The following is a 14,332-nucleotide window of genomic DNA, read 5'->3' as shown; positions in this document are numbered from 1 at the left end:
GCAACCCTGCACTTGGGGAGTGAACATGTCAGACATTGATCACTCGATCGGGCGCTTTCGGCTGTACATGCAACTGGACTCAAGCCTTGTGTTGTACCCAAAAGACACTGGTGACAAAGTTGCGGATTCATATTGGTCAACAGGGACTTTGAACACAGGAAACATCTTGAGACTACATCTCTACCAAGATGGCATCATGTACCTAGTGAATGGCAGTGTCTACAATATAAGTTTTGTGGCAAGACGCACCGTTGCTAACAATGGAAAAGCCGTCTACCGTGCGACCATCGACATTGGTGGGATTTTTCGCCTGTATTCGCATAGCTTCGCAACGAACGGTACCTCAACAATGACGACTGATTGGGCTGCCTTGTCAAATAAATGTCTGGTGAAAAATTTCTGCGGATATTACAGCTACTGCACTTTGGTGGATAACCAACCTGATTGCCTTTGTCTGCCTGGTTACAATTTTATCGATCCTGAACAACCGTTCAAGGGCTGCAGCAGAAACTTCAGTGGGGAAGGTTGCCTGAGCAAGAAAGAAACTTTCACATATTCCATTTTTACAATGGAGAATATGTATTTCGAAGATTTTTTTTTATGCTATTTCATCGATGCAGAAAGAAGACTGCAGAAAAGCTTGTTTTAGCGATAGTAGTTGCGAGGCCACAAATTTTCAAAATGGGTAGTGCAAGAAACTTATGCTTCCGTTGAGGTATGGGAGAGCAAGCGGATCAGACTCAACTACGACTTTCATCAAGGTGGGTATCAAAAGTCCTGTGGATCCAAACACTAATTTCTCTCCAAATGCAACGAGTACGGTAGATGGTGAAAGCAAGAAAGAGTTACGTGTGAAGATTTTAATCGCAGGTATAATTCTTGCCACGTTTTCAGTTTCCAGCTTTGCTTTTTCCGGTTTTCTTATCTACAGGAATCGAGCACAAATATATAGAAAGATGACAGAAAATAACAATTTGGGCTTGTCTGAGGAGATTGTTCTGCGATCATTTTCTTACAACGAGCTCGTAAAAGCAACAGACAATTTCAAGGAAGCGTTGGGAAAGGGTGCATTTGGAACAGTTTATAAAGGGACCTTATACAACAGCAACAGAACGGTTGCTGTTAAGCGACTTGATAAAGTGATTGAAGAAGGAGAAAGGGAGTTCCGTAATGAAATGAGGGCAATAGGGTGAACTCACCACAGGAATTTGGTGCGATTGCTTGGGTTTTGTGATGAGGGTTCTGCAAGGCTTCTGGTTTATGAATACATGAGCAACGGATCACTTGCAAACCATTTATTCAAGGCCGAAAGCCAACCCGATTGGAAAGAAAGAGTGAAAATTGCATTAGCTGTTGCTAGAGGGATCTTCTATCTACATGAAGACTGCGAGCCCCATATCATCCATTGTGATATAAAGCCTCAAAATATACTTATGGATGGTTTTTGGAATGCAAAGATATCTGATTTCGGGTTGGCAAAGCTAATAATGCCAGATCAAACAAGAACCTTTACTGGTGTGAGAGGGACGAGAGGGTACTTGGCACCTGAATGGTACAAGAACACGCCGATATCAGTGAAGACAGATGTTTATAGCTATGGGATTGAGTTATTGGAAATTATATGTTGCAGGAGGTATATTGAGTTAGAGGTTCCAGATGATGAGATTGTTCTCACTGACTGGGTTCATAGCTGCTTTGTGTCTGGAGAGTTGCATAAGCTTTTGGGAGGAGAAGAAGTGGAAGGGAAGATTTTGGATAGGATGGTAAAGGTGGGGTTGTGGTGTATACAAGATGAACCGGCCCTTCGTCCTTCCATGAAGAATGTGATTTTGATGATGGAAGGGAACATGGATATACCTATTCCCCCATCTCCGATTTCATCCACGAACATTTCTTAATATGTATGCTTCCTTTAAAAATGCGTTGGTGTTTTTATCAAAAAGATGCTGTCTTTCATTAAAATCAATGTAAGTTCTAATTATACTTGCAGTTTCAATGTTGTTTCTCATGTGATTTTCTTTATCCTCCTGAAGAGGGTTTTGTTTTTTAGACGCACGCACCCACACCCCACACACACCACATGGGCACTTGATCCTGGTCTCTGTGTTAAAACTCTTGCGACTCTACCACTGAGTCATGAATGGAGACCTCCTCCAGACGAGTTGTTTGGGTTTAAATAGAACCAATGTTCTTTAGTTGTAAAACCCAAGTTAATACGACCATTCAAATTCTTTCAATATATATATATATTGAAAAAGGATACAGCATGGATTAAGGGAGGAGAAATTTACGACTGGGGACCCACCTTTTATCCAGCGGTTTTTTTTCGAGCAATACAAACTTAAAATACTCACTTGGACCTCCTCGTACGGCCACCGAATTTGAGGACGAAAATACCCCTGCCTTCCTCTGGCTGGCGTGCAGAGACGAGCGCTGACGGACGGTCTGGGCGATGGGAACTCAGGTGGGGCACACTGTGATGTTTGTGAGAAATCCTCCCCGTCTAAGTTCATTCGTAGGGTCACAAAGACCTGGATGAAGAGGAAAAACAAATTTCATAATGATCCAAAACTTCTGTAACCCCTAAATGGGTTTCAATAGTAGACGTTCAATTACCCACTGCCATTTACAATGTGGTCCACCTGATAGCTAGATTTGTCTTATTTTTCATCTCAAGCATTAATACGAGTTCTCCAAATAGATGGACGGTTTGGATATAACACATACCTCATAATGGGACCCACAAAAATCGGTGGGAATTAAAACTGGGAAGAAAGAAAAAATGAGGAACCAGTGAGTTGGGGTCGACCAGGTTGGGACCTGGCTATGGCTACTAATTATAACCGTAGCTATAACCGTAATGCTATGCACCTTTTTCTCTTTTTTATTTTTATTTTTATTTTTTTTATTTTTTACATGAAGAACTTTTTCTCCCTTACATTTTTCTCTAATACATAATTATGTAAATATGTATATATAAGTATATAAAAATATTTTTCTATCTTTTAATTCATTTCTTTGTCTATTTATTTAACAAGCATATTTCCTAAACTAGAATGTTTTTTTTTCTTCTTTTTTTTTTACACATGCACACACACCTCTATGCACTCACATTAGTGGAATTTCACCACGTATGGATACTCGAATGCTTGACCGGGTGTTGAAACTCATAAGAGTCTACCACCCGAGCAAGAGTAAGAATCCTAAACTAGAACGATTTACTTACAGGGAAAATTTTGGGAAAAATTTAGTTCATGGTGCGACCCATTAGACGACTGGCCTGGATCACCAAACCATGCGTCACAGTTGAATAAACTCAAGACCCGAGAGTACTATTCATATTATCTTGTCAACGATCATATCATTCCTCTCCAAGTTTTACTATTGGCTTTGCTTTTCATGTTTAATTGAATAGGTAGGAAACCATTATGAACTCACAATCATACGGTTAATTAAAAATGTGAAAGCAATGAAGAAAATTAAAGAACACAATTATTTATGTAGTTTGTCATGAAAGTGATTATGAGATTATCAAGTAGAGTTAACCATATGAAGATTACGAGTAAATGCTGTGAACGCGTCATTTTTTGTGTTCTCAAACCCTATTTCAATTGGGAGCAGAAAGAAAGATTCAGACCCCAAAAACTCCAAAACAAAAGTTTCATCCAAACAAAGAAACTATGTGGTTTATACATAACGAAATCACCCATGAAAATTAGCGGGGCAAGCATGAAAATGAGCGGGGCAAACTGAAATATGAGCGGGGCAAACTAAAAAAACAGCGGGACAAACTAGAAAAACAGCGGAGCAAACTGAAGAATGAGCGGGGCAAACTAAAAAAACAGTGGGGCAAACTGAAGTATGAGCAGGGCAAACTAGAAAAACAGCAGGGCAAACTGAAATATGAGCGGGGCAAACTAGAAAAACAGCGGGGCAAACTGAAATATGAGCTGGGCAAACTAGAAAATTAGCGGGGGAAACAAGAAAATCAGCGGGGGAAAATGAAAATGAGCGAGGGAAACTAGAAAATCAGCGGGGAAAACATAAAAATGAGTGGGGCAAGCATGAAAATGAGCGGGGCAAACTAGAAATCAACGGGGCAAACTGAAATATGAGCGGGGCAAACTAGAAAATCAGCGGGGCAAACATGAAAATCAGCGGGGCAAGCGTGAAAATGAGTTGGTCAAGCATGAAAATGAGCGGGTCAAGCATATGAATCGTCATTTTTACAAACACAATTTTGCTATTTGCCTGTGTCATATATAATTGCTACACCTACATATGAATCGCCATGCTAACAGTGTGTAACAATAAAGCCCATTTTCTCTTCTTTTTTAGTGCAATACTGACTAAAATATGAAAATCTCACGATTTGTTACTGGACACTTTTGGTGTCCTACTCAAAGCTATTAAAAGAGGTTCAATGCCATTGGCGAACCGTCGATGACATCAAAGTCCCATGGAGAAAATCTGAAAAATACATGTTTAGTTGCTAGAACATTTTGGTTAGTTCGATAACATCAAAGATGTTCGATGCCATCGAAGTGTCATCGAATGTTTCATCGAACGATCGTATGAGATTTATTTCCTATTTCGATTGTGATTCACCTAGATGCCATGTATATATATATATATACATATATATATATATGTATATATATATATACATATGTATATATATATATACATATATATATTTATATATATATATACATATATATATTTATATATGGGTGTAATCAACAATGTGGGGTATCAAGAGCTTTCTAATTCGTTCGTAGGGTTTCAAGCTTATAGCTTAGGTGATTCAAGACTTGTTTAAATCGGATAATCTCTATCTCCTGTAATTTTATTATTTTGTAGTGAATATATGTCGCTTTGTGCCTTGATACATCCTCAGTGGAAGTCAACCGACCAATGAATTGTTCTGCATCACCCAAAAATGCCTCCTACTTGTGAAAATTAAAAACTATACATTCTGTACAAAGATGTGGACCACTGTAATCAAACCATTGTACAAGGACACCAACAAAGTGGATAGTCAAACACTATAGTTTGTACTCTTTTCACTACGGTACAACTCATACACATGATAAGGACACTACCTATTTCACGTGTATACCAAAATCTAATATATAAGAAGGACTACATATCAAACACATGCATCATGAATTTCTCCATCTTCTCTTGTTCTAAGGCCATCCATACATTGTCACCTCCACCTCTCCTCACCCCAATACCATCAGAGAGCAACAGCACAAACTCATCCATTCCACTCACAACTGGGCCACCATAGGTGAGCCTCCCATACCCAAAATTCAACTCATGGAAGGGCAGCTTCCACCAAGCTGACACATAAAAATTCTCATCTAAAATGGAAGGGACTCCTCTATAAACCTCTAACCAATCCATTACTGATTTCACATACTCATCTGTCACCATCTCTATTGCTTCTTTCACCTTCTCAACACAAAATCTCAAAGACTCCTTATTCAAATCCACCACCTTTGCACTTGCACAAGCTGTTACAACAGCATTCCCAACAAATCCCACTCATATTTCAGTTTGCCCCATTGTTTTTCTAGTTTGCCCCGCTGTTTTTCTAGTTTGCCCCGCTTATAATTCAGTTTGCCCCGTTGTTTCTCTAGTTTGCCCCGCTGTTTTTCTAGTTTGATGTATAGCATACTTTGTAATTTTGGTGGATAGCATACTTTGAAAATTGTTTGCATATTCATCGGAATTGTAAGTTATGATGTATAACATACTTTGTAATTTTTGTGGATGATGAAATGAACTTTATACTTTGTCCCACTATATTTTCTGTTTGCCTCGCTATGCTTGTCGATCAAATTCAATGTACATGGAACTCAATGCTTGAGATTGGCCTGCTGATTTTCTAGTTTGCCCCGCTGTTTTATATTTATACTTTTACAATTCAAACCGAGTATAGTGGTAGCCATCTCACAAACGAACCCCTCGATTTCTTGACACCCAGCACATGTCCCCATCAAAATCACTGTCCGTCATCTCATCTGCCAATGATTGCAGCCCTTTAGTTGGAAAGAAAATAAGATATTAAGAATTTCCAATGACATTATCTAGATATGTATGATTCATATCTAGTTACATGTCCCCATCAAAATCACTGTTTGCCTTGCTGATTTTCTAGTTTGCCCCGCTGATTTTCTAGTTTGCCCCGATGATTTTCTAGTTTCCCCCGCTGATTTTGTAGTTTGCCCCGCTGATTTTTCAGTTTTTCCCGCTGATTTTCTAGTTTGCCCCTCTAATTTTCTAGAATCCCCAGCTGATTTTCTAGTTTGCCCCGCTGATTTTCATGTTTCCCCCGCTGATTTTCTAGTTTGCCCCGCTGATTTTCATGATTGCCCCGCTGATTTTCTAGTTTGCCCCGCTGATTTTCTAGTATCCCCCGCTGATATTCTAGTTTGTCCCGTTAATTTTCTAGTAACCCCCGCTGATATTCTAGTTTACCCCACTGATTTTCATGTTTCCCTTGTTAATTTTCTAATTTGCCCCGCTGATTTTCATGTTTGCCCCGTTATGATATAAGACAAAAAATGAGACAAATCTAAAAAAATGAATTGACTACTCTCATTATGATATAAGACAAAAAATGAGACAAATCTAAAAAAATAAGTGGGGCGATGGTCGAAATATAAAAAAACAAATGAGCCAACCAACCTAGTTATTTTCTAAGATTCCATCGGGTTGGAGTTACTACTTTCTTGGGACTCAGCACATGCAATGTGACAATAAGGAACACGTGTAAGAAATCCAGACCGTCATTAATCAGACAAGCCCCAATGCATATCTCATGGCCCAATGATCAGCCCAAACCAATCCTCAGGTGGACCACACATATGTCAAATTTGGACCACTGGATCGTCCATTTCGAGTAGATGTCTGGCCTACATGAGGATCATACTGGCCTGATTTTTGGGTCACAAGACCATATATGGTGGGGCTTACCTGATGAAAAACACTGATCTCAAACACACACCCATCCCTGATGAAGGCGGATGGAAAGAAGATTGGATAGAAACCAATTCCTAGTGAAGTTGTGGCCATGAGAGAGAGAGGAACAAGCTGAGGGCACAAGCTCTCCTTTCAAACTACTACTAGCTACAAAATCAAGCCTGATCCAGAATCAAATGAATTCCCCTCCAACATCACGATGAAAATCACCGATTTGGTTTTTCTCCTTCTTAAAAGAAGACGGGATTGAATCCATGACTTCAGTGTTGGCCTCTTAGCAGCCTGCGTGGCATATCTTGAAACATCCGGCATCTTAGCCACAACATGCAACTATATCAGCTCGTCTTCATGCCGGTGTTCAGAAACTTGATAGAACACTAGATACTATCTGAGTCGACTCACCTCATTGAGCCTCGGGTTGAGCTAAACTGGTAGATTGGTTTTAAATACCAGAAAGGAACTTGATGGAGTAATGTAGACTGATAAAGCAACTGCATTGAGCATTACTAAGATACATGTTCAAATGAAAATTGATGAAAATATTCATCTATCAATTAGACTGAGAAGTTATCCCACGATTGTTTCTAATCTCATCATAAAGGACAAAAATTGGAATATCCTTACCATTCAATCTATCTGGAATCAATCAACAATGCAGAAAATCATGACCATCTAGATAAGGAAAACATTGAAGATTTAATCAGGAAATTCTCAACGAACAGGGAATTCACTGTGATGAAAACTGAGTATTTAACCACGAAGGTTTCAACTTGAGGCCTGTTTGGATGCAACTTTCAAAAGAGGTTTTCCCGCAAAAGCAAGCCAATGGGTTTTTGGCAAGTGGGCTTTTTTTGGCGTCAATTTCGACAAGTGGCAGGATAAAATGGGGTTTGCAAAAGTGCATCCAAATGCACATCACGAGAAGAGGTTTGGCTCAAAACGTCAGCTAGGCGTCAAAAGCCCCTTTTGAGATTGCATCAAAACAGGGCCTGACAAGGTCCGAAGTCTTCTTCAATTTCAATGTTCTGAATTTCCAATTTCATCACCAATCTTTGACAGATAAGAAGACCCATGGCCTCTGCCACCACAACTATAGAGACACTGAGGTGCTTCCTAAATGCTGCAATACAGGCTTCCAAGCTATTTGTGACTAAATCTCCCATTCTGTAATGATTGTTTGAGACATTGACTAAGCCGTCAAAATTCAATTTGAATCAACTCGTATTTGGGGGTTGCCATATCACTAGGGCCAAACATTGGCTAAGGGAAATTACATTCACTCGGCCACAATCCTAGGGCCAAACATTGCCATTATAACCGTAGCCATAATTATAGTGCTATGCACTTTTTTCTCTTTTTTATTTTTATTTTTTACATGGAGAACATTTTCCCCCTTACATTTTTCTATAATACATAATTATGTAAATATGTATATATAAGTATATAAAAATATTTTTCTATCTTTTAATTCATTTCTTTGTCTATTTATTTAACAAGCATATCTCCTAAACTAGAATGATTTTTTTTTTTACACCCCCACACACTCACACTAGTGGAATTTCACTACACATTGATTAGTAGATATTGTTAATACTTCTCAACTTGATTCAGAATTTTTTAAAAGAATTTTGCAATGGAATTGGATGGAATGTGTTGTTTGGAATTGGATTGAGTCCACTATCTAAATCAGTAATTCACTGCATGCATAATTTCATTTTGAAATTACATTGATTCATGAGGTGTAGTGGGTTTTTACTTTACATCGTATCCTACACTATTGCTACTGAAATTATGTCTTGGGTTTGTTGCAATTTTGAAAATAAATTGAGGACTTTTTCTCTTTCATGGCAAGTGATAGGTCTTAGGTGGCCATGATTGTTGGCTATGAAAAAGATGGACCCGATGGAATCTTGGAAAATAACTAGGTTGGTTGGCTAAATTAGCTACTCCTACCCCCAAAATCTTATGTAGTAAGTTAAGTAAATCATTCTAATTTAGGAGATATGCTTGTTAAATAAATAGACAAAGAAATGAATTAAAAGATAGAAAAATATTTTTATATACTTATATATACATATTTATATAATTATGTATTATAGAAAAATGTAAGGGGGAAAATGTTCTCCATGTAAAAAATAAAAATAAATAAAAATAAAAATAAAAAAGAGAAAAAAGTATATAGCACTACAGTTATGGCTACGGTTATAATCCGTAGCCATAGGCCACGCTCTGACCCAGTCGACCCCAACTCGCTGGTTTTGTTTTTAAGTAAGGCAGCCTATGGCTACGGATTTAGCAGCCTCTATGGCTGCGGTTTATAACCGTAGCCATAGGTACCGCGAATCCATAGCCATAGGTACCTTGGTCCAGGGACCTGATAAATTGGATCAGCTAGTTGGGACCCGGTCGACCGGGTCTGTTGTCTTGCCCACTTATTTTTTTAAATTTGTCTAATTTTTTGACTTATCTCATAATGAGAGTAGTCAATTCATTTTTTTAGATTTGTCTCATTTTTTGTCTTATATCATTTTTTATATTTATTTATTTATTTATTTATTTTACATGGAGAACTTCTTCCCCCTTACATTTTTCTCTAATACATAATTATGTAAATATGTATATACAAGTATTAAAAAAAATTTCTAACTTCTAATTCATTTCTTTGTCTATTTATTTAACAAGCATATCTCATAAATTAGAATGATTTACTTACCACATATGATTTTGGTGTAGGAGAAGCTAATTTAGCCAACCAACCTAGTTATTTTCCAATATTCCATTGGATTGGAAAATCTCTTTTGACTCTTCTTTTCAACTATAAACGATGGAATTCTCTATTGCGATATATAAAAAATGATAACTTCGAGAAAACATTGAGTGAGGCAAATTAGAAATTTGATCGAGGGAAACATGAACACATACCCCCACACACTCACACTAGTGGAATTTCACCACCTACGGATACTCGAACGCTTGACCGGGTGTTGAAACTCCTAAGAGTCTACCACCCGAGCAGGGCAAACTGAAATATGAGCGGGGCAAACTAGAAAAATAGCGGGGTAAATTAGAAAAATAGCGGGGCAAACTGAAATATGAGCGGGGCAAACTAAAAAAACAGCGGGGCAAACTTAAATATGAGCAGGGCAAACTGAATTATGAGCGGGGCAAACTAGAAAAACAGCGGGGCAGACTAGAAAAACAGTGGAGGAAACTGAATTATGAGCAGGGCAAATTAGAAAAACAGCGGGAAAAATTGAATTATGAGCGGGGCAAACTAGAAAAACAGCGGGACAAACTGAATTATGAGCGGGGCAAATTAGAAAAACAGCAGGGCAAACTTAAGTATGAGCGGGGCAAACTAGAAAAACAATGGGACAAACTGAATTATGAGCGGGGCAAGCATAAAAAAGTATGGGGCAAACATGAAAAAGAGCGGGGCAAGCATGAAAAAGAGGAGAGCAAACATGAAAATGAGCGGGGCAAATATGAAAATGAACGGGGCAAACATGAAAATGAGCGGGGTAGGCATGAAAAAGAGCGGGGCAAGCATGAAAAAGAGCGGGGCAAACATGAAAATGAGTGTGGTCCATTTGAACATTGAATACGTTTAGATTTATCGGCTCAAGCCATAAAATTATCTGTTAAGTTTGCCCCGTTGAATTTCATGTTTGCCCCGCTGATTTCCTAGTTTGCCCAGCTGATTTTCTAGTTTGCCTCGCTGATTTCTTAGTTTGCCCCCCTGATATTCTAGTTTGCCCCGCTGATTTCCTAGTTTACCCCGCTGATTTTCTAGTTTGCCCTGCTGATTTTCTAGTTTTCCTCGCTGATTTTCTAGTTTGCCTCACTAATTTTCTAGTTTGCCCGGCTGATTTTCTAGTTTGCCCCGCTAATTTTTTAGTTTGCCCCGCTAATTTCCTAATTTGCCCTGCTGATTTTGTAGTTTGCCCCGCTGATTTTTTAATTTCCTCCACTCAATTTCATGTACGGCTGAAAGTTGGGCGGGTTCAACCCGACCGACCTATGACCGACCCGACATTGGGTTGGGCTCGGGCCGGATATATCGGGTCCGATCTCAAGCTTGGGCTATACAAACACCAACCCGATAAAACTTAGGCTGGGCTTAGGTTGAGGTCTCAGGTTGCCCGACCCAACTCAAACCCGATCAATATATTAGTTACTTATAAATTATAATTGAGTGTGGATTGTTTATGTAGAAGGTACACTAATGATATCGGTTGTCCACGTCATTTCCAAAGACTCACGCTAACAAGATATGCCGGATTTCTCTCTCCAAAATAGATTGCGTGCTATGCTACATGACTTTTTAAAGGAGTAGTCCCATATTTTAGCTTGGTTTTTAAAAGAAAAAAATGAAGTTCTTTATGATGAATAATCATGTATATAATTAATAAAATCATAGATACAAAAAATAAGTCCTATATTGAAATATAATAAACTAATGTAATAACAAAAATATTAGCACATATACACCCGACCAACCCAATCAACCCGTCGAGCCCTCTTAGGTTGGGCTTAGGTTGAGAATTCCCAACCCAAGATTGTGTTAGGTTGGGTCAAGGTTTAGGTATAGGAAACTTGGGTTGGGTTAGGGTTGAGCACCAACCCGAACCAACCCACCCGACTTTCAACCCGAACCAACCCGACCGCGAAGTGATTGAAATTGACCACGAACTGAATGAAGTAAGATTTTCGACCATCGACCTGATGGAATCTTGGAAAATAACTAGGTTGGTTAGCTAAATTAGCATCTCCTACCCCAAAATCATATATGGTAAGTTAAGTAAATCATTCTAGTTTAGGAGATATGCTTGTTAAATAAATAGATAAAGAAATGAATTAAAAGATAGAAAAATATTTTTATATACTTATATATACATATTTACATAATTATGTATTATAGAAAAATGTAAGGGGGAAAATGTTCTCCATGTAAAAAATAAAAATAAATAAAAATAAAAATAAAAAAGAGAAAAAAGTGCATAGCACTACAGTTATGGCTATGGTTATAATCCGTAGCGATAGGCCAAGCTCTGACCCGATCGACCGGGTCCCAGCCCGGTCAACCCCAACTCGCTGGCTGCATTTTTATTTTTATTTTTGTTCTTTGACCCGCCTAACCCAGTCGACCCCAACTCGCTGGCTTCATTTTCGTTTTTTGCTTTTCTTTTCTTTTTCTATTGTAATTCCCATCAATTTTTGTGGGTCCCATTCTGAGGTATGTGTTATATCCAAACCATCCATCTATTTGGCGAACTCGTATTAAGGCTTGAGGTGAAAAATAAGACAGATCTAGCTATCAAGTGGACCACACTGTAAAAGGCAGTGGGGAATTGAACGTCTACCATTGAAACCCTTTTAGGGGTTACAAAAGTTTTGGATCATTATGAAATTTGTTTTTCCTCTTCATCCAGGTCTTTGTGACCCTATGAATGAACTTATACGGGGAGGATTTCTCACAAACATCACAGTGGGCCCCAACTTAGACGGGGGAGGATTTCTAATGGTTGATGCTCATTCAACACTGTTTCCTGTAATGTGGTACACTTAAGATTTGGATATACCTCATTTTTTGTCTCATACCATAAAATGATCCGGAAAAATATATGGACGGCATGGATGAAAAGCATACATCATGGTGGGGCCCACAGACCACCGACGATCCGCCATTGGCGGGTGGCAAGCGGAGTACCCAGTCCGTTTCTGTGAAAAGGAGGGGTATTTTCGTCCCGGAATTTGTCGTCCGTACGAGGAGGTCCAAGTGCGTATGTTAAGTTTGTATTGCTTCAAGAATATCCAATGGATAAAAGGTGGGATCGACAGTCGTAAATTTCTCATTAAAGGAGCTTACTTCCAAGCCCCATCCATGCCTCTGCACTCGTGAAGAATTGCTTATGGTGCACATCCGATGCTCTTTAATGCAGTCTCTAAAAAGGGCTCAAAAGTAACAGAGAAGCACCTTATAACGAGTAAAAATGCATTGGCTATTCCATGTGAGACAAAGTTCTCTTGTAACCATTCAACAACAAAAAGCCTGCTTTTTCTGATTTGAATTTCACAAAACCACAACAAGCGTGGTTCAGTCCTAGAAATTCTCCTCCGTGGGACAATCATAAACTTTCAATTTGTGTCCCGCAGTTAGATGGTCAAGAAAAGATACACAAAAGCTCCACATTTTAATGAGAAAAATGCCCAATGTGGTCATTTAGGATCTCCAGTCTGGAAGATTTATGCTTCATATAATCCATCTAGAGTGGGCATGCACAGGCCAGAGGTTTAGATTACAGGACCATTTACTCCCGAAAATCCTCTGCAACAATCTGCTCCAAAAATAAGTGCTGGCCTGTTTGGCCAATGCATAAAATGCGCCATTGAACTGCATTTTCATCCTAAAAATGAACTTTTAGAGTGCTTGGCTGAGGCTGTCATATGTTCCTAACCAATTTTAACTACCAGCTTAATTTCTATCGCATCAGCTATATGAGCTAAAGCAAGAAGTGTACATTCTATGGTGTGTCGTGGGGTACTGGATCCAAATGAAAGCTAGATTGCCAGAATATGAAATAAATGAATCCAAACAACAATTAAGAGAGCTTTTGATAGACGCCTAAAAATAAGTTCATTTCATTTTTAGTTAATTGTAATTATGTATGAAAAATGCTCCAATGCTCTTAAAGCACCATAAACTATGGTGCTCCTAGTTGCATTGAGACAGTTTTTACAATGATCTAGACTGTTCATTGGGTCCAACCATGAAAATATCACACCGAACTGACAAATATTAACCTTTTGTTTAGTGGCCCTAAACATGGACGATCAAGATCATTTACACAAAAGTAGGTTTAAGGAACAACTTTTGATCCATCTTTAGGTACCATCATGGATTGCTTTTGGTGATTCTAAAGAACCACCTTTCTTAGGCAATCGTAACCATCCTCCATGGTTTGGGAAAAAGGTTGGCTATAGAAAATAATGTCAAATTAAGGACAATCAGATCATCCAATAAGTGTGATTTTTACATGGTAGCCCAAGCAATATGTTCTAAACTTAGTGGGCAGTTCGCATGGATTGATTGGATTGTCCAAGTGAACTGATACAGCTTGGAGCACTATAACTTCTAGTGGTCTGAAAGCACTGAGCATTTCTCCAGGATGGGCCTCAGTTGAGGCAGGTTTTATGGACTGTGGAAGGCCGGCTGTTGTCCGTTTGAGATGGTCCTCGACAGTTGAAGGTGATGGCAGCTCCCCCATTGTGCTCTCTGCCCAGCAGCACGTCTGCATTGTTTGTGTGGGAACTAGTAGGTGTTGGGCTGTGCTGCTCT

At 38.9% G+C, this 14,332-nt stretch overlaps 1 protein-coding gene and 1 pseudogene across 1 annotated transcript; one reads left to right on the top strand and one right to left on the bottom strand.

Moving 5' to 3' along the window:
* The first annotated feature begins 293 nt into the window (after positions 1-293).
* LOC131243695 (G-type lectin S-receptor-like serine/threonine-protein kinase LECRK1) lies at positions 294-2,035 on the top strand (annotated as a pseudogene).
* A 3,110-nt stretch (positions 2,036-5,145) lies between these two features.
* On the bottom strand, positions 5,146-8,156 carry LOC131244265 (acyltransferase GLAUCE-like). Its single transcript, XM_058243899.1, has 2 exons — positions 7,988-8,156; positions 5,146-5,522 (listed from the first exon to the last, which is right to left on the bottom strand). Exons 1-2 carry the CDS (start codon positions 8,154-8,156, stop codon positions 5,146-5,148), a joined length of 546 nt encoding a protein of 181 aa, XP_058099882.1.
* Between the last annotated feature and the right edge of the window lie 6,176 nt (positions 8,157-14,332).

Source organism: Magnolia sinica, chromosome 4, assembly GCF_029962835.1.
Source record: "Magnolia sinica isolate HGM2019 chromosome 4, MsV1, whole genome shotgun sequence".
Taxonomy (NCBI): Eukaryota; Viridiplantae; Streptophyta; class Magnoliopsida; order Magnoliales; family Magnoliaceae; genus Magnolia; species Magnolia sinica.
This window is presented reverse-complemented; position numbering and strand designations above follow the sequence as displayed.

What these genes read in the sequence shown, in the direction of transcription:
- LOC131244265 (XM_058243899.1), bottom strand. Translation starts at nt 8,156, where the DNA reads ATGGGAGATTTAGTCACAAATAGCTTGGAAGCCTGTATTGCAGCATTT. An exon ending in TGAAGAAGACTTCGGACCTT is followed by an intron (nt 5,523 to 7,987) that starts GTCAGGCCCTGT and finishes CTGTTGTAACAG; the next exon opens with CTTGTGCAAGTGCAAAGGTG.